The sequence below is a fragment of the Cladosporium halotolerans genome, assembly GCF_011745625.1.
Source record: "Cladosporium halotolerans strain TM138-S3 chromosome Unknown Sca2, whole genome shotgun sequence".
Classification (NCBI taxonomy): Eukaryota; Fungi; Ascomycota; class Dothideomycetes; order Cladosporiales; family Cladosporiaceae; genus Cladosporium; species Cladosporium halotolerans.
This window is the reverse complement of record NW_027191453.1, coordinates 524,242-540,174: the sequence shown is the minus strand read 5'-3', so window position 1 is coordinate 540,174 and position 15,933 is coordinate 524,242. Positions and strand designations below refer to the sequence as shown.

The window sequence follows — 15,933 nt, the reverse complement described above, 5'->3', positions numbered from 1 at the left end:
ATGCGCACTCGGCATGTGACTGCGATCGAACGATGATGGATGACTAGTACAGACATCGCGTTAGTGCAGGAAAAAAGTGGCGAAAAGCCAATCAATCCTTGTCATCGAGACGTCGTCGTTCCGTTCACTAAACGCCTACATGTAACATGTAACGCGATGGTCGACAATTTACTAGCGTGGCTCGAGATCCAGCCAATGAAGAAACAGATGATGCAGATCACTCTGTACGTCAGACTTCAATCTGGGCGCGATTTCGCATGTCTGTATAAACATTCTCAATCGCTGGCACTCACCGGTGGCTTCCGCATAGTCAAGGCAATGTCATACTTGCGTCTCAGCTTATCTAGCCATGCCAATGGCTATGCATCCTGGTGAAATGTGGCACCACGCCAGCAATGGCGGAGTGACCTAGCAGAGCCGACTCAGCTCAGGCGCCAGGATCGGAACAACCTCGTCTTTCCAATCTGGCTCTGTTCACAGCATCTATAATCGAGCGCAAATGCGACTTGTTCGATTTATCAGCGATCAGACTCTCTGATGGCCGCAAAGGCTTGGTCGAGTGCACTCTACGGCCCGCTACCGCTTTCTGACGATCACCTGCAGACTCGCTTTCTACGCATCCGTCGAGGAGAGTCAGACACGCCACTGGAGTGCACACTTTTCAGGTCCACTTTGGTCGGCGCTAACTACGAGGCACTCTCGTATACGTGGGGCACTGACGAACGCAGCAATCTCGTGCTTGTCAACGGCATCCATGTGGGAGTTACCAAGAACCTGCAGGCCGCTCTACTGGCTCTCCGACAGCTTGGGAAAAGTTGCGTGGTCTGGATAGACGCATTGTGCATCAATCAGGAAGACGCGAATGAGACGGCTGCCCAAGTCCAGCAGATGGGCAATATCTACCGCTGTGCCCACAGAGTGATCGTATGGCTTGGTGTTGAGTTGGATGGCAGCAGCGATGTGTTCGAATACATGCGCTGGTATCAAGCCGTCCAGGTCATTTTCGAGAAAGGACCTACTATGACAACAACTTGCACTAGTTTGAGCAATTTACTTAAACGCAGATATTGGTCGCAAGTATGGTGAGCAAGCTCAAAGCCAACGCATATTCATCTGCTGACAAGTTGAGGGTGTAGGATAGTCCAAGAAGTCGCTCTTGGAACATCCAACCATTTGATCATGTGCGGCAATGACCGCTTGGACTGGCCGACCTTTGTTAGCGCTGCACTTGACTCGGGATTACCAGAAGACTGTAACCGTTTACGCGTGCTACAAGAGATACGAGCAAAGGCTAGAATCCCTCCTCGACTCAGATATGCTGGCAACCAGTTGCCCGGGGCTTTCGAGATCCGCCAGTCGTACGCAGATAATCTTTTCTACCTGCTCAACAGGACTCACAACTTCGACGCCACCGATCCTCGCGACAAACTTTTTGCACTCCTAGGTTTGACGCGAGGTCTTTCTGCAGATCTGACCGTGGCCGATTACAAACGTCCAGTCCGAGATGTATTCCTTGAGCTTGCCGAGACTGCCATCACTCGATTGCACTCGCTAGATATCACGAGCCTTGGGTCATCGCCATCAAGCACGTATTCTACTGATGGCCTTCCTTCATGGGTCCCGGATTTTTCTTCAAAACGAGCTGCCTCCTTGCCTAGACTTGAGGGCTTCGACAGCATAGACCTGCACCACGACGGCCCAATGCGTTTCACGATATCCCAGTATGGCGAGAACATATTGATTGCTCCAGCTATCTCAATCGGATCAGTGACTTCTGTGGGAAGGATTCGCCTTCCTTTTGAGTTGGAACCAAGCGCGCTCTATGTCTCTGAATGGGATAGGCAAACTGTTGCGATCGAAATCATTGGGCCCAAGTACTCAAAGTTCATGGCTTGGCGGATGAGCTGTTGGCATCTCAAAGAAGCAGGGAATATTGCTGTCGATCATTCGCTTCCTGAGTCATCAACCGAAGAGCGTATAGCAGAAACGCTTTTCCTCTTCTATGTCCGCATGCATGAGAAGAACGGTTGGCAGTGCCACGCAGAAGCGCTGCCTTCTCCGTGTTCGTCGCACTCGCTGCAGTCACTGATCGAGAGACCTCTGGCGTTGTCCGAAATCAGACCCTTGCAACAGGACGAGGTCTTCGCAAGAGCTGGCTTGGAAATTTTGTCAGAGTACCCTTGGCTTTTCAAAGCCATAGCCAGTCCAAACGACGACGGGAGGTTCCAGATAACGATCCTGGAAGGCCTAGACTCAGTGAGGGATCCAGGTTCCCTTTGTGAAGTATTACGCTACCTGGCTTACTATGGCCAGTACTACGACCAAATCTCAAGGATGCCTTGCAATGGCACTATAGGCAGGAGACTGCACATGCAAGAAGCGCTGGAAACGGAATGGGGCTTTGGTCTGCTGAATACGATTAAGAAATTTTTCGACGAGGACGCCAACACAGCAGGAGGCCGGATCTGATATCATCAAAGCCTACTGGAGACAGCTGCTTAGATCTTCGAACGGTATCTCAACCCTTCCCACAATGCTTCACCAAGCCTGAGCATGAGACCGCACGAATACCAACATCTCAATGACTTCATTGAAAGTGCAGACAACGATCTCAAATCTCTCCTCACAGAGCTACGAAGGTGGCAGTCTTTCCGCCCACGCTCTGACGCTCGCGAGGCTCTGATGCAAGATTTGAACATTTCGACGTCGCAGATTGGCTGGCCTGGAGGAGCGTCGCACGCAACAGAAGCAGCTATGCGCGTTGTCTCTTGCGATCAGACTCTCAAGAGCCTGGCGGAATTGAAACTCGCCCAGACCGACAATGAGCGTCTCGGCCTCGTTATGGCCGACGCTGCGGCACAGCCAGGCGACGAGATCGTCTTGTTCCCTAATACCGTGGCGCCTAAGCTCGTTCGCACTGTACCGTCGGACGGAGGCCATGAATAGATCCGTGCTCGTCGGCGATGTCTACCTTCACTGGCTTGGCGTTGAAGAACATATGGACGATTTGGTGAGGAAAGGGAAGCAGCGGCGCTTGATACTCGTATGAGTCTGTTGGCAAATATTGCTGATGAAAGGCAAGGTGGGCATGCGGAACGAACGTACTGACATTCTCTGCATCGCCTGTGAAGACGTGAACTGAAGGACGTTGACTGTATTGGCAGCGAATCGCGCGGATTCTGGTGCCATTGCACAGAGGCCAACAACGATTGCCTCCACATGATCCATTCACAATGCATTCACGTAAAGCAGCGCCTTTCGGAGCCCGAGGCCCCCGAATGTTCTTCCCGTCAGCAACAGTCACACCAAAACATCTTCCCCGGTGGTGTTTGTCGATGGCAAGTGTCAGCTCACGCGCCGCGATAAGTCCCATTGCCGGCCGGCTATGGGCCGGCTATGGCGAGCTCTCCACCATCGCGCGAAATGGCTCCGAAACCGGCATAGCGCTTCGGTTATCAGCCTCTCGAATCCCCCTCTTCCCCACACTTCGCCGCGTGCGATGGACATTTTGGAGCTCGACAAGGTACATGTATTGATAAGGCTGGGCCAATGTCGGCCGGGGTAAGAGCTATAAGTTGGATAAGGTAGGTACAGGTCTGATCTCTGTTGTCTCTGATATTTCATAAGCACCTCTTGTTTCTTGCTCCTAAAAAGGTTGCCATAGGCGGACCACTATTACTGCATAGCGAGAATACGAAAGAGCGACGAGACCGACAACATGGTGCTGGAACGCCTCCAGCAGATGAGCTCCCACCTGTCGGGCAAGGCAGTTGAACACCACCCTTTTGATCCCCTCACGAAAGATGAGATCGCGAAAGCAGTCGCGATCGTCAGAGAATCCTACAATGATGTCTTCTTCAACGCCGTCACGCTCTACGAGCCCCCGAAGGCCGAAATGTTGCGATGGGTCGAAAATACGGAGGGTGTGAAGAGACCGAAGAGGATCGCGGACGTTGTTACGATCGGTCGTGGCAGCAAAGTATACGATGGCTTAGTGGACCTCGACGAGGGCAAGATCTTGTCCTGGGAATTGACGGAAGGCGTCCAGCCGCTAATCACGATGGAGGACCTGCAGAATGTGGAATCGGTTGTGCGAAAAGATCCGGAGGTCATCAAGCAATGCGGAATTGTCGGGATCCCGCCCGAGGATATGCTCAAGGTCTACTGCGACCCGTGGACAATCGGCTACGACGAGCGCTTCGGCAGCAAGGTGCGCTTGCAGCAGGCTCTGATGTATTACCGCCCACACCCGGATGACTGCCAGTACACGTATCCCTTGGACTTCTGCCCTATCTATAATGCCGACACACAGAAGATCATTCATATCGACGTGCCGAAAGTGAGGAGGCAACTCAATAAGGCCAAGCCTATCAACTATCACGCCGAAGCGATCAAGAAGGAGACTGGCTTCCGAAAAGACATCAAGCCTCTGAACATCACACAACCCGATGGCGTCTCATTCAGCATCGATGGCCGCACGCTCAAATGGCAGAACTGGTCGGTCCACATCGGCTTCAACTATCGCGAAGGCATCGTCCTGTCGAACATCACCTACAACGACAAGGGCACCATCCGCCCCACCTTCTGGCGCATCTCCCTCGCCGAAATGGTCGTCCCCTACGGCAATCCCGAACGCCCCCACCAGCGCAAACACGCCTTCGACCTCGGCGAGTACGGCGGCGGGTACATGACCAACTCGCTCGCGCTCGGCTGCGATTGCAAAGGCGCGATCCACTACCTGGACGCGGACTTCGTCAACCGCGCCGGCGAGCCGACGACGATCAAAAACGCCATCTGCATCCACGAGGAGGACGCGGGCGTGCTGTTCAAGCACACGGACTTCCGCGACGAGTCGACGACCGTGACGCGCGCGCGCAAGCTGCTCATCTCCCACATCTTCACCGCCGCCAACTACGAGTACTGCGTGTACTGGATCTTCCACCAGGACGGCACCATCCAGCTCGAGATCAAGCTGACGGGCATCCTGAACACGTACGCCCTCGCGCCCGGCGAGGCCGCCGCGCCCTGGGGCACGGAAGTCTACCCGGGCGTCAACGCGCACAACCACCAGCACCTCTTCTGCCTGCGCCTGGACCCCAACGTCGACGGGCCCGCGAACACCGTCTTCGTCGCGGACGCGGTGGCCGCGGACGCGCCCGTGGGCAGCGAGGAGAATTTCTACGGCAACGCCTTCTACGCGAGGAAGACCAAGGTCGAGACCATGGGCGCGGGCATGAGCGACTACGACGGCCAGCTCAGCCGCACCTGGGAGATGGCCAACACGGGCAAGCTCAACCCGTTCTCCAAGAAGCCCGTCTCGTACAAGCTCGTCAGCCGCGAAGTGCCGCCTCTGCTGCCCAAGGAAGGAAGCCTGGTCTGGAAGCGCGCTGGTTTCGCGCGGCACGCCGTGCATGTTACGAAATGTAAGCCACCTACACTCCCACTCCCTCCCCACGCCCCGAATCTAACATTCTTTCCACCAGACGACGACGCCCAACTCCACCCCGCCGGCCGGCACGTCCCGCAAACCTCCGGCTCGCCCTCGCAAGGCCTGCCCGCCTGGATCGCCGCCGCGCCCTCGACGCCCCTTGACCAAGAGGACGTCGTGCTCTGGCACACCTTCGGGCTGACGCACTTCCCCTCGCCCGAGGACTTCCCCGTCATGCCGGCGGAGCCGATGACTGTGTAAGTTAAAAACAAAATTGGAAAGAAAGGAAGTAAAGAGGACAGAATGCTGACGATTGGAATGGGAACAGATTGCTGCGCCCGCGCAACTTCTTCACGTCGAATCCCTGCATGGACGTGCCGCCGAGCTACTCGAGCACGCCGAGCCAGGTGGCGGCGGGGAAAGGGGGGATCCGGGGGGTCGTGGACGGGTTGTCGAGGTTGGCGTTTGGGGGGAGGGAGAAGGGGGGGAGTGGGGAGTGTGGTGGGTGTAGTTGAGGTGTGGATAGGGAGGGGCTGTTTGGACTAGTGATGAGATATGAGGGTTGGGAGGGCGTTGGCGTTTTTTGACGTGTGATTGGGCGTTCGGATAGCGCTGTAGGTTCGTTATCCAGTGAGATTTGCTCTTGTTGGGACTGGAGATGTGGATGTGGTTGCACTGTGGATGCTTGCTCGGTCCGTCTGCTTCATCGTGTGGCAAGATGTTCAGAGGCGTAGGGACGTGCGTCGCTCCGCGAACGCCGACTCAGGCAAGTGTGTTCGGTTTCGCACGGGAGGGAGCTTCATAGCATGGTTTTCATGCCGGTGCTGGAGAGTGCGTGTCGTTGCTGTGTGCTTGCGGGGTGCAGTCGAGTGGTCACAAAGCGTTGGTAATGGCCGGGGCACTCGACTTCATTTTGCAACGTGGAGCTGACGGTAGCGAATTTATTTTCAATTGTTTTTTCTTTTCGTTGTTGTTCGTAAACGGTGCTATGCAGCTAACTCGCTCAAAATGCGGCAAAATCTAAACAAATAAAACCAAATGCAAGCAAGACCGGCGGCGCGTATGTACATCATGTGCCCAACCAGATAAACCTCATCATGCAATCGATCTCAATCTTTTACTTCTTCTCCACGGGATCAGCGTTGTTAGCCGCCATGCCCTTGGGAGCGAGGACGATGTTCAGCTCGAGCTCGCGGGTGGCGGGGCCGCCGGGGCCGGTGTGCTCGCCGGTGGGCGGGTGGTTCTTGATGGGGTTGAAGTCGACGACAAGGTCGTCCTTGACGGCGAAGACGGTGTCGGTCGCGAGCCAGGGGTCGTCCTTGGGGTAGATCTGCGTAACGACGGGCTTGTAGGCGTCGTGGGTGACCTGTGAACGGTGTTGTTAGGAAATGGCTCGGAACGGTGAGGGCGCGGAGATTAGAGCTTACCATCAGGTGGATGTGGGCGGGCCTCATGGGGTGGCGGTCGACGGCCTGGAGGAACTTGTAGGAGGGGCCGTCGGTGGGGAGGGAGTAGGCGGTCGGGCGGAGGCAGTAGAGCCTGTACTCGCCCTTGTCGTCGGTCTTGAACTTGCCGCGCAGGTTGTTGTCGGTGTGGGCCGGGTCCTGGAAGTCGTACTTGCCGTTGCTGCTGGCCTGCCACATGTCGAAGGTGACGTTGGGAATGGGCTCGTGGGTTACGAGGTCACGAACCACACCGTGCATGTAGGTAACCTGGCCCTCGTGGGCATCTTGAATGATGGAGTCACCGAGCTGGCGCCAGGGAGCGTTGGGAGACCAGAAGGGACCGAGGATGGCAGCGGAGGTGGGAGCGTAGTTGGGGTCTTCGGTCTCGACGTAGTTTGCGATTTCAGTGACGAGGCTGTGAAAAAAGTTAGATTGAGGGTGACTGAGAATCAGATGATATCTAGTACTCACGATTCAAGACCGACAAGATCGCACATTCTGTGCATCTCGTTGCGCTTGCCATTGGACTCGGCCCAGGTCTTGCCGACCTCGTTGAAGAAGTTGACACCCTCGAGCCACTCCTCCGGAGTGAGGTCGACCTCCCTTGTGAAGTCGTGGAGGTGGCGGACAGCGGAGGCGAAGATCTGCTTGAAGCGAGGGCTGGTGTTGGGGCCGCAGGTGTCGATGACGTTCTGGGTGAAGTTGGGGTCGTACTTGTGGGTGGCCGCAGGGGCGTCGGCGTGCTGTTGGGTGGACATTGTGCTGTGGTGCTGGCCGGAGACCTTTTTGGATAAGGGATGTACTTGGTGGTTGCGATATATCAAGGAAGAGGTGGCGTTGGAGGGATGAGGGAGTTGGGAGAGGGCGATTGAAATGAGAACTGGAGCTGGAAGGAAATCCACCTACGGGCGCAGACGATCTTTATGTGGTGTGTCAGACAAGGGCGCGGTTCGCACATGATGGCGTCGGCAGGGACTTCGGCGTCGATGGACGGCATTGAGCGCGGCTTTGGGATGGGAGAATGAGTGACGCGCGGGCTGTCAATCATCCAGCCCCGCCACGCGCGACAAAGCCGTGGCCGCTTCTCCAAAGTCTTGCCCCGCACAACGAGCCAGCCATTTAACTCTGGAAGAATCTTTACCCGGCCGCTGCCCTGCAGCCCGGCATGCGAACGATCTGCGAGCGCCTGCGCTGCTGACGCTTCTCGCTATCATCCGACGCCAATCGGATGTCCGCTTTAGTCACCCGTCCACTGCCGCCGTCTGCCAGCCTCTGCGGGCATCCGGAGCCTGGTGGGAGCCTCGTGGGCGGACGATGTCTCGCCATCGTCCAGCACATCCGTACGCCTCCGACCCTTCACTCCTCTGCCAAGTCATCCGAAGGCCTTCCAGACGTTCGCCGAGTGCCACGGATTGCGACTGAGATTGGTGTTGCCGGTGACGGTTCTTTCGCAAAGATGCGAGGGTCCGCGGAGACGGGCATCTTCCAAGCTTTTGTCGTCTTTCAGGAAGCTACCTGCAGACCACCATGCTTTTGCCCACTGACCATTGTAAACACAGACAGGACAACAGATGTCTGAGCACCCACTTGGACACATGGGAAGGCAAAAGTACCATGCACGTAGGTGCATCTTCATGAAAAGATGAAGACGATACAACAAGACTCATAATTACCACGCGGCAAAGTGAGAAAGTTTAATTGAGAGTCACAAAAAGCAACACCCAACAATATAAGATTGATCACCGCTCTCAGTACACCGACTCCACGACTGCTTACTTCCACTGTGTCTGAATCACTTACCACAACAATCAGAGACCACCACCAACCCAGCACAAGACCAACAATGGCCTCCACAAACCACACAACCTCCGACCTCTACACCCTCTGGGCGCCTACCTACGACACAGACGGCAACATCCTGCAAGCAATCGACAGTGCCCAGCTCACCACCTCCCTCCTCCCCACCCTCTCCGCCCTCCTCTCCCAACGCCCAAACACCGAACCCCTCACCCTCCTCGACCTCGGCTCCGGCACCGGCCGCACAACCCTCCTCCTCGCCGCGCACCCCTGGCCCAACCCACCAGCCCTCACAGCCTGCGACTCCAGCGCCGCCATGCTCGCCGTCGCGCGCGCCAAGTGCCCCGACACCGTCAGCTTCGCGCTCTGCGACCCCTTCTCGCCCTCCTCCTCCACGCTGCCCGACGCAGCCTTCGACGGCGTGACCAGCACGCTGGTCCTCGAGCACATCCCGCTGCAGACGTACTTCCGCACGCTCGCGTCGCTGCTCAAGCCAGGCGGCCTCGCGGCCGTGACGAACATGCACCCTGACATGGGCGCGGGGACGCAGGCGGGGTTCAAGGACGAGGGCGGGGTGCGGTTGAAGGGGGAGAGTTTCGTGCACGGGGTGCGGGAGAGTGTTGAGGCGGCGAGGGAGGCGGGGTTGGAGCGTGTGGGGGATGTGAGGGAGGTGGAGGTCGATGAGGGGATGCTGGAGGGGTTTGGGGAGGGGGTGAGGAAGGGCGCGAGGAAGTGGGTGGGGAGGAGGGTTTGGTTTGGGTTGGTGCTTAGGAAGAGGGAGGAGAGGGAGGCATGAATGAGTATGCCTGGGTACAATACAACTATGTTATGCTTTTGCTTTGTTTTGCCGGTTGCCAGAATCGCGGCCGGAGGACTAGAAAAGAGACAGAAACACCTGCGGAACGCCATGCTCGCTTCCCCAAACAATCAAAAAGACAGAGAAAATCAAACCAACAAGATTTCACACCACCGTTTCCTCCCACCTCAATAATTCGCCGGCGGGAACTGCACCCTCCCGCCCGGCTGCTGCGCCTCATACGGATCCGGGTTCGCAAACGGATTAATCTGCCCGTACCCCTGCCCAAACCCCATCGGACTCGTCACGCCCGTCGGGCTCAGCGCACTCGGCGCCATCCCATCCTCGTACCCCGAAGGCGCCGTGCTCCTCGCGTCCGAATCCATCGGCGAGCGCCTGCCCGGGTGCACGTCCAAGTTACTACGGTCCGACGTCGTCCTCAGCAGCCCTGCTCCCCCTCCACCGTTGTTGTACCCGTGCTCCTGCTCATCGTACTCCGGCACCTGGCCGTACTTCCTCCTCTCGTCCGGCGCACCTTCCCCATCCTCATCGTCCGGCTCATCGATGCGCGTCGACCAAGCGTCCTTGCCCGACTCGTCCAACGGCTGCGGCTGGAAAGCTCCTCGTCCCCCATTCTTCGCTCCGGGCACGACGCCCGTCTTGCGATACTTGTTGACCATCCAGACACTGACCGCGCTCGTCAAGCACCAGAGCAGGAACACCACGACGCCGAAGCCGACGCCGGCCTTGGCGACTTTGCACTTGGAGGCGCTGCCGTAGGCCCAGGTCGCGCAGTCGCCTTCGGAGTCCGCGCCCTCGTCGTCGTCCGCGTGGTCCTTGGCGCCTTGCTTGATGCCGTTCGCCTGCCAGACGCCGAGGGCGACGGTGGCGGCGAACCAGAGGAGGGCGAAGAGGAGGTCGAGCGCGAGGTAGGCGTAGACGTTCGCGAGGCGCCAGGCGCGCGTCCACATGGGGACCATCACTTGGTAGATGAGGGCGGGGATGCTGAGGAAGCACTGTTGGGGTTGTTAGTGGGGAGCTGGAGGGGATTGTTACAGTAGGTGGGTGTGGTAGGGTAGGCCTCACGAGAGCGAAGTAGAATCCGACTTGGCCGCCATGGTTGCCGGCTTTGGTGAGGATGGCGAGGGCGAGGCAGCCGGCGACGAAGGTGAAGAGGGCTTGGAAGGCGTGGAAGAGGGTTTTGGCTTTTTGGAAGTAGGTCTGTTCGATGCGCATGGTGGGCGGCGGGGGTTGAGGGGAGAGCCTCGTCGGATTGGGTGGCCTGCGGACAGGATACGGCGAGTGGTGGACAGGGAGCGGTGGGGTATGTACGGAGAGGAAGTGGTGTATACAGGACGTGCGCGGAGGGATGTGCACTACTGCTGTTCTGCGGGCTTGGTGCTACGCCTCAGCCGTTCGTTGCTGACGTGTCGAGCACGGTCGTGAGGTGAAGCGGCGGGGAGAGGTGTGTGGGTGGGTGATGCGAGGGCTCCAGGCCGTTCGCAGGGTTCGAGACGACCTGAGACGTGCTGAACACGCTGAAACGGCGCTGGTCAATATACCCACAGCGCCTACGTTTCTAAACTTATACCCAGCGATTTGTTTAGATGTTTCCTCCAACAGCTTAGCTCCCGATCTCCCGTCCCTCCGACGCAGACGTCTGGGGTACCGCCTAGCGCCTGCAGCGGACCTGCCTTCCTTGCATGTGATTAGCTGTCATCTTGACTTCGTTGCCGCGACGCTACATTCGAACATTGAACTTCAGACACACACTTACTCGACCTAACTCACATCCCACCAAACACACTACAAAAAGAAAAACCAAACCATCTCCCACAACCATGGCCGCCCCCGAAGGCCCCGAAACCTTCACCCTCCTCCCCCTCCACCTCGACGCCGAAACCAAAGCCCTCTCGAGCCCTAACACCAACCTCGCCGACCACCTGGACGAACTCAACCGCTTCCACCGCCACATCGTGGCGCTCGACACACCCAACCAAAACATCCCGCCGCCCGCGCCCGTGAACCCCAAGCGCAGCGTGCAGATCGGCAAGCTGCGCGAGAGCGGCAACGCGTCGTTCAAAAAGGGCGCCTTCGCGGAAGCCGTCAAAATGTACGACCTGGCGATCCGCATGGCGCTCGACCGGCCGCCGTGGGAGGCGTCGGGGCTCGTGCGCGAGGAGCTGAGCGCGCTGCATGGCAACCGCGCGCAGGCGATGATGGGGCAGCAGGCGTGGCCGGAGGGGGCGCTGGACGCGAAGATCAGCACGGAGATGAAGAGGGTGGGGAACGTGAAGGGGTGGTGGAGGCGGGGGCAGTGTTTGAAGGAGATGGGGAGGTTGGAGGAGGCGAGGGATTGGTTGAGGCAGGGGGTGGAGTTCGAGAGGGCGGGGCCGGAGAAGGCGAATTTGGGGGAGCTGGAGGCGTTGTTGAGGGATGTTGAGGGGGGGTTGGCGGCGAAGGCGAAGGCTTGAAGGGTGTGAGGCTTTTTTCTTGAGATTCGTGGGGAGGGTTAAACGCTTGGGCGAAGGGATTGCGCGATGGATGAAGCGTGCATGCGCCAATTCTGCCGGCGGAACACACAATACTCGGTTGACGTTGGACCGGGTCAAGATGAAGTTGCGGTCTGAGATGCGCAACCAAGACGTAAACGATGTCACACTCAGTGACATGCCAGTGGGCAGCACGACAGGACATGGGGCCGAGAGTGGGAGTATGATACCCCTGCAACGACATCAAGGGGCGGGTACGAATTCGTTGGCATAGCAAATGCACCTTTGAGTAACAGTCCCGCCTTCTCCATGCAGTGACAATGCAATCTCCCTTGCAGGATTTAGCAACTGCAGTTTCCGAAGCTGTGCCACACACACCTCCACCGGTCTTCCAAATCCCTTGCTCGAAAGCCACATCACCTCACACAGAGGGACATTCTACCGTTTTTGTTACACGTACTGAGGTCTCAATACATCCCCAGAAATGTCACTTGAAGGGTGTTGAACCTCTACCCCAATTGCACATTGAAGCAAATTTTAACGACATACCACCCAACGCCCCTCCAGACCTATGAGCCTTGAGGAGCAAGACTAACCATCGGGAAAAAATGGTGACCAGAAAGCATGAAGACGTCGTAGGGGACGTATCCTGGGGGTTTCCTGTCTTAATAGCCGCTCGTCGATGGTGACGCGCCACGCGCTGAGGGGTCCTGGCTATGCGCTTCAGAACCACTTCGATACCACACATGCGAGAAGAAAAGAAGGTTCGCTCTCCGCTGGCCTACCTAGGATCGGTCTTTGGAGGAATCACTCAACTTCTATCGGTTATGTATTTCTATCAATCGCGTGTTTGTTTTTATCAGTCGTGTCGAAAGGGTTGAGTATCCGCAAAAATTCACCGCGCCATTGGGGTTTATTGTAGTAACAAGAGACAGCGCAACACAGTGAACAAGAAACAAATTGACATAACAACAGCTGCCATTGCGTTGAATGCCGTCGATGTGGGTAGTCTTCAATGCCGCTAGCTGACCCAGCCATGCATGCCATATCACCTTTTGTAGCGTACTATATATCTCCGACAGAAATCGAAGTTCCAGGTAAGAGAGGATATCCAGTGATCTTACATAGAAAAGAGCACGAGCCATCAGAAGTAGAAGCCGCTAGAATTCTAATCTTAAACTTGGACCATATTGTTCTCTTGTCGAGAGCACGCCGAAGATCCGTGCTGGTGGTAGATTGATTTACTTATGTACGTCGTCTCGCCGTCGATGTCTCATCAAGCGAAAGTCAGCCTGCCTCGTAGGGCTGAAGAAGCAGACGACGTGCCCAATCGTGCGCATCGGTACGAGAGCAACGCAGCGAACGCCGATCATTCCAGGCGCCAGTGACGCCACAGCTGGCCGACCTTGGACATTGAATATACGTTGCAACAAACGACTCGGTGGCGAGGGCGAGTTGCAATACAAATCAGAAAACGAGCGAAAGGAACATGAAAGATTGAATTAACAGCATCGAAGAGATTATCGAACAAACAGGAAAAACCAACCTTCTCGAACATCCCCACCCACAACGACGACACGCGCACAACCCGACAACAAACCTCACAACACCACCCAACCAACCAACAATGAAGCCCACCCACCTCCTCCTCCCCCTCCTCCCCATCACTCTCGCTCAAGCCCCTCCCACCCCCTCCCCCATCCTCCTCTCCAGCATTAAAGCCCTGACCCTCCGCTCCGCCTCCCTCACAACCTCCCGACGCACCCCTCCCATCCCGCAACTCACCTGCGTCGGCGGCTCCGCCTGCGCCCTGCACACGATCGACGTCATGCGCTGCACGAACGCCGGGTCCGAGTACGGCAAAGAGGACGTCCAGTGGACGTGCCGCGCGGAGCTGCCGGAGGAGTTCAGGCTGGGGAGCACGGAGGTCGTGTGCGAGGGGTTTGAGGGCCCGGAGGACGAGTGGGTGCTCAAGGGGAGCTGTGGGGTTGAGTATCGGTTGGTGCTTACTGAGAGGGGGAGGGAGAGGTTTGGGGATGGCGGGGAGAAGGGGGGGTTTGGGGACGGGGAAAGAGGAGGAGGGGGGGAGAAGGGGTTGGGGGAGAGGGCGTTTGAGGTTGTGTTTTGGGCGATATTTTTGGGTGGGTTTCTTTCTCTGTTTTGTTTTCGCTTTTGCGCTACCTCTCTTGATTGTTTTTGTGTTGGAATGGACTGGACTGGGCTGGGGTAAAGAAATTGGCACTAACCCTCACCACTCCCAGGAATCGTCGCTCTGATCCTCCGCTCGGTCTTCACAAACAACGGCGGCGGCGCCGTCCCTCATCCCCGACGCCGCCGAACCCCCAACACCGGCGGCCACGGCTACGACGACAACAACGACAACGACGACGGCCACGACGACCCTCCCCCGCCCTACACTCCCCACGCCAAACCCTCGCCTCGCTCTTCCACCTCCTCCAACCCATCCTCCTGGCGCCCAGGCTTCTTCACCGGCGCCGCGACCGGCGCAGCAGCAGGCTACGCCATGGGGAGTCGCAACGCGCCGCAGCAAGGGCAGGCGGGGCCGTCGAATTGGTTCGGAGGCGGTGGCGGGCAGAGCGCGTCGCGGCCGTCGTTCCGGAGCGGAGGGGCGAGCTCGTCTTCTCCGCCTGGGGGTTTGAGCGGGGCGACGTACGAGTCGACGGGTTTTGGGGGGAGTCGGAGGCGGTAGAGGCGGGGGGGGGGGGGAGGGATGGTGGGGTGTGTGTGTGTGGGGAGAGAGGCGTGGTTTGTTGAGATTGGGGGAGGGCAGGGAGATTTGGGAGGAAGGTGTTTGGGAGGGGCAGGGTTGGAGGGCTCAACGGAAATCAGCTCGCTCTGGACTAAAGGTACTGTGAGTAGGGCTGGGTTCGGTGATTGGACTTGGTTGGTTTTCTTTTCGCGAAAGGGCAGGCGTGCGGAGGGCATGACTCGGCTCGTGAAATTCATCCCGCATGGCCGGAGAATAAGGCAGGGGCAAAACTCCGCGGTGGGCCGAGCATCAGTCGCAGACTCGTAGGAGAGAGTTTGGGGGAAGCCCTACCGCATCGTGCGATCAACTTTTTTTTATTTTCTTCTCCCTCTGCCCCATTACAGACCGAACCCTGTCGTGTGGCTTTGCCCTCAAACGGCTACCAAGCCGTTGTCGAGAGTTGTTGCCGCAACGTGGGTTAGCCTTCCGTCAAGAGCCGATGGAGATCGCCGAAGAGCCTGGACGTCTTGTAAGGTAGCGCTTCGGCGCGGCGACAGAGCCACATGGCGGGATGCCCACCAAGTGCCGGCCGGCGCGACTCCACCGGGCTTGCCTGTCGCGCGGCAAGGAAAGGGAAAGGGGACGGGAATGATGGCGTGGCGTGGCGAGGCGAGACGACAAAGAGGAAAATTTGTCAGGGAAGGGCAAGAAAGTCACACGATGGCGATGACATTCTGGCGTTCTTTGTGCGCGGCCGGCCAGCGGCCGCACCGGTAGCTCTGCGTGTGAAGGGAGCTTTGATGTGCCCGGTAGAGGATGCTGCGAATAAGCGAAAGACGCACTGTCGTTAATCGCGCGCGAGCAATAATTGAGCAGTCCCTCAGCACGTGAGAAGGGCGCAGATGCCCCGCCGAGGGCTCGCTTAACTCGGGTACCGGCTGCGCGCCGCGTCCTTTGTTATGTCTCGCGAAGGGAGGGAGCCCTTGCGGAGGTGCTGAAGGATGTCTTGCATGCGCTGACACGCGCATCGCGCCGTGCAGACATGCCGAAAAAGCGGCCGTCGCGTGATTCTTTGGCAGAACCGGACGCCGTAGCCGCAAGCGGTAAGCGGTATGGCAGCCAAGCGATCTAAGGCGGCGCAGTTAAGATTTGAGTCAGAGATCGAGCGGCGACCGCGGGTCAAGCGGACACGGCGAGCACATGATGCCACGCAGAGGCGCCGCAGTGGGATGGAGCAAGAGATGGCGGCGGCGGCGGCGGCGGCG

At 57.9% G+C, this 15,933-nt stretch overlaps 8 protein-coding genes across 8 annotated transcripts; 6 read left to right on the top strand and 2 right to left on the bottom strand.

Annotated features, from left to right (window-relative positions):
• Positions 1 to 537: 537 nt before the first annotated feature.
• On the top strand, positions 538 to 1,681 carry WHR41_00699 (uncharacterized protein; the record flags this gene model as incomplete). The annotated part of the gene is made up of 3 exons (XM_069369305.1): positions 538 to 1,082; positions 1,137 to 1,444; positions 1,587 to 1,681. 3 exons carry the CDS (start codon positions 538 to 540, stop codon positions 1,679 to 1,681), a joined length of 948 nt encoding a protein of 315 aa, XP_069233826.1.
• An 872-nt stretch (positions 1,682 to 2,553) lies between these two features.
• On the top strand, positions 2,554 to 2,946 carry WHR41_00698 (uncharacterized protein; the record flags this gene model as incomplete). The annotated part of the gene is made up of 1 exon (XM_069369304.1): positions 2,554 to 2,946. The coding sequence occupies one exon, from the start codon at positions 2,554 to 2,556 to the stop codon at positions 2,944 to 2,946; it is 393 nt and encodes a 130-aa protein (XP_069233827.1).
• A 772-nt stretch (positions 2,947 to 3,718) lies between these two features.
• On the top strand, positions 3,719 to 5,943 carry WHR41_00697 (uncharacterized protein; the record flags this gene model as incomplete). The annotated part of the gene is made up of 3 exons (XM_069369303.1): positions 3,719 to 5,423; positions 5,484 to 5,685; positions 5,757 to 5,943. The coding sequence occupies 3 exons, from the start codon at positions 3,719 to 3,721 to the stop codon at positions 5,941 to 5,943; spliced, it is 2,094 nt and encodes a 697-aa protein (XP_069233832.1).
• A 425-nt stretch (positions 5,944 to 6,368) lies between these two features.
• On the bottom strand, positions 6,369 to 7,858 carry WHR41_00696 (uncharacterized protein). Its single transcript, XM_069369302.1, has 3 exons — positions 7,345 to 7,858; positions 6,856 to 7,288; positions 6,369 to 6,794 (listed from the first exon to the last, which is right to left on the bottom strand). Exons 1-3 carry the CDS (start codon positions 7,629 to 7,631, stop codon positions 6,546 to 6,548), a joined length of 969 nt encoding a protein of 322 aa, XP_069233833.1. The 5' UTR covers positions 7,632 to 7,858; the 3' UTR covers positions 6,369 to 6,545.
• Positions 7,859 to 8,716: 858 nt separating this feature from the next.
• WHR41_00695 (uncharacterized protein) lies at positions 8,717 to 9,466 on the top strand (the record flags this gene model as incomplete). The annotated part of the gene is made up of 1 exon (XM_069369301.1): positions 8,717 to 9,466. The coding sequence occupies one exon, from the start codon at positions 8,717 to 8,719 to the stop codon at positions 9,464 to 9,466; it is 750 nt and encodes a 249-aa protein (XP_069233834.1).
• On the bottom strand, positions 9,452 to 11,011 carry WHR41_00694 (uncharacterized protein). The gene is made up of 2 exons (XM_069369300.1): positions 10,553 to 11,011; positions 9,452 to 10,482 (listed from the first exon to the last, which is right to left on the bottom strand). Exons 1-2 carry the CDS (start codon positions 10,700 to 10,702, stop codon positions 9,655 to 9,657), a joined length of 978 nt encoding a protein of 325 aa, XP_069233835.1. The 5' UTR covers positions 10,703 to 11,011; the 3' UTR covers positions 9,452 to 9,654.
• A 296-nt stretch (positions 11,012 to 11,307) lies between these two features.
• WHR41_00693 (uncharacterized protein) lies at positions 11,308 to 11,940 on the top strand (the record flags this gene model as incomplete). The annotated part of the gene is made up of 1 exon (XM_069369299.1): positions 11,308 to 11,940. The coding sequence occupies one exon, from the start codon at positions 11,308 to 11,310 to the stop codon at positions 11,938 to 11,940; it is 633 nt and encodes a 210-aa protein (XP_069233828.1).
• A 1,645-nt stretch (positions 11,941 to 13,585) lies between these two features.
• WHR41_00692 (uncharacterized protein) lies at positions 13,586 to 14,668 on the top strand (the record flags this gene model as incomplete). Its single annotated transcript, XM_069369298.1, has 2 exons — positions 13,586 to 14,099; positions 14,220 to 14,668. 2 exons carry the CDS (start codon positions 13,586 to 13,588, stop codon positions 14,666 to 14,668), a joined length of 963 nt encoding a protein of 320 aa, XP_069233829.1.
• Between the last annotated feature and the right edge of the window lie 1,265 nt (positions 14,669 to 15,933).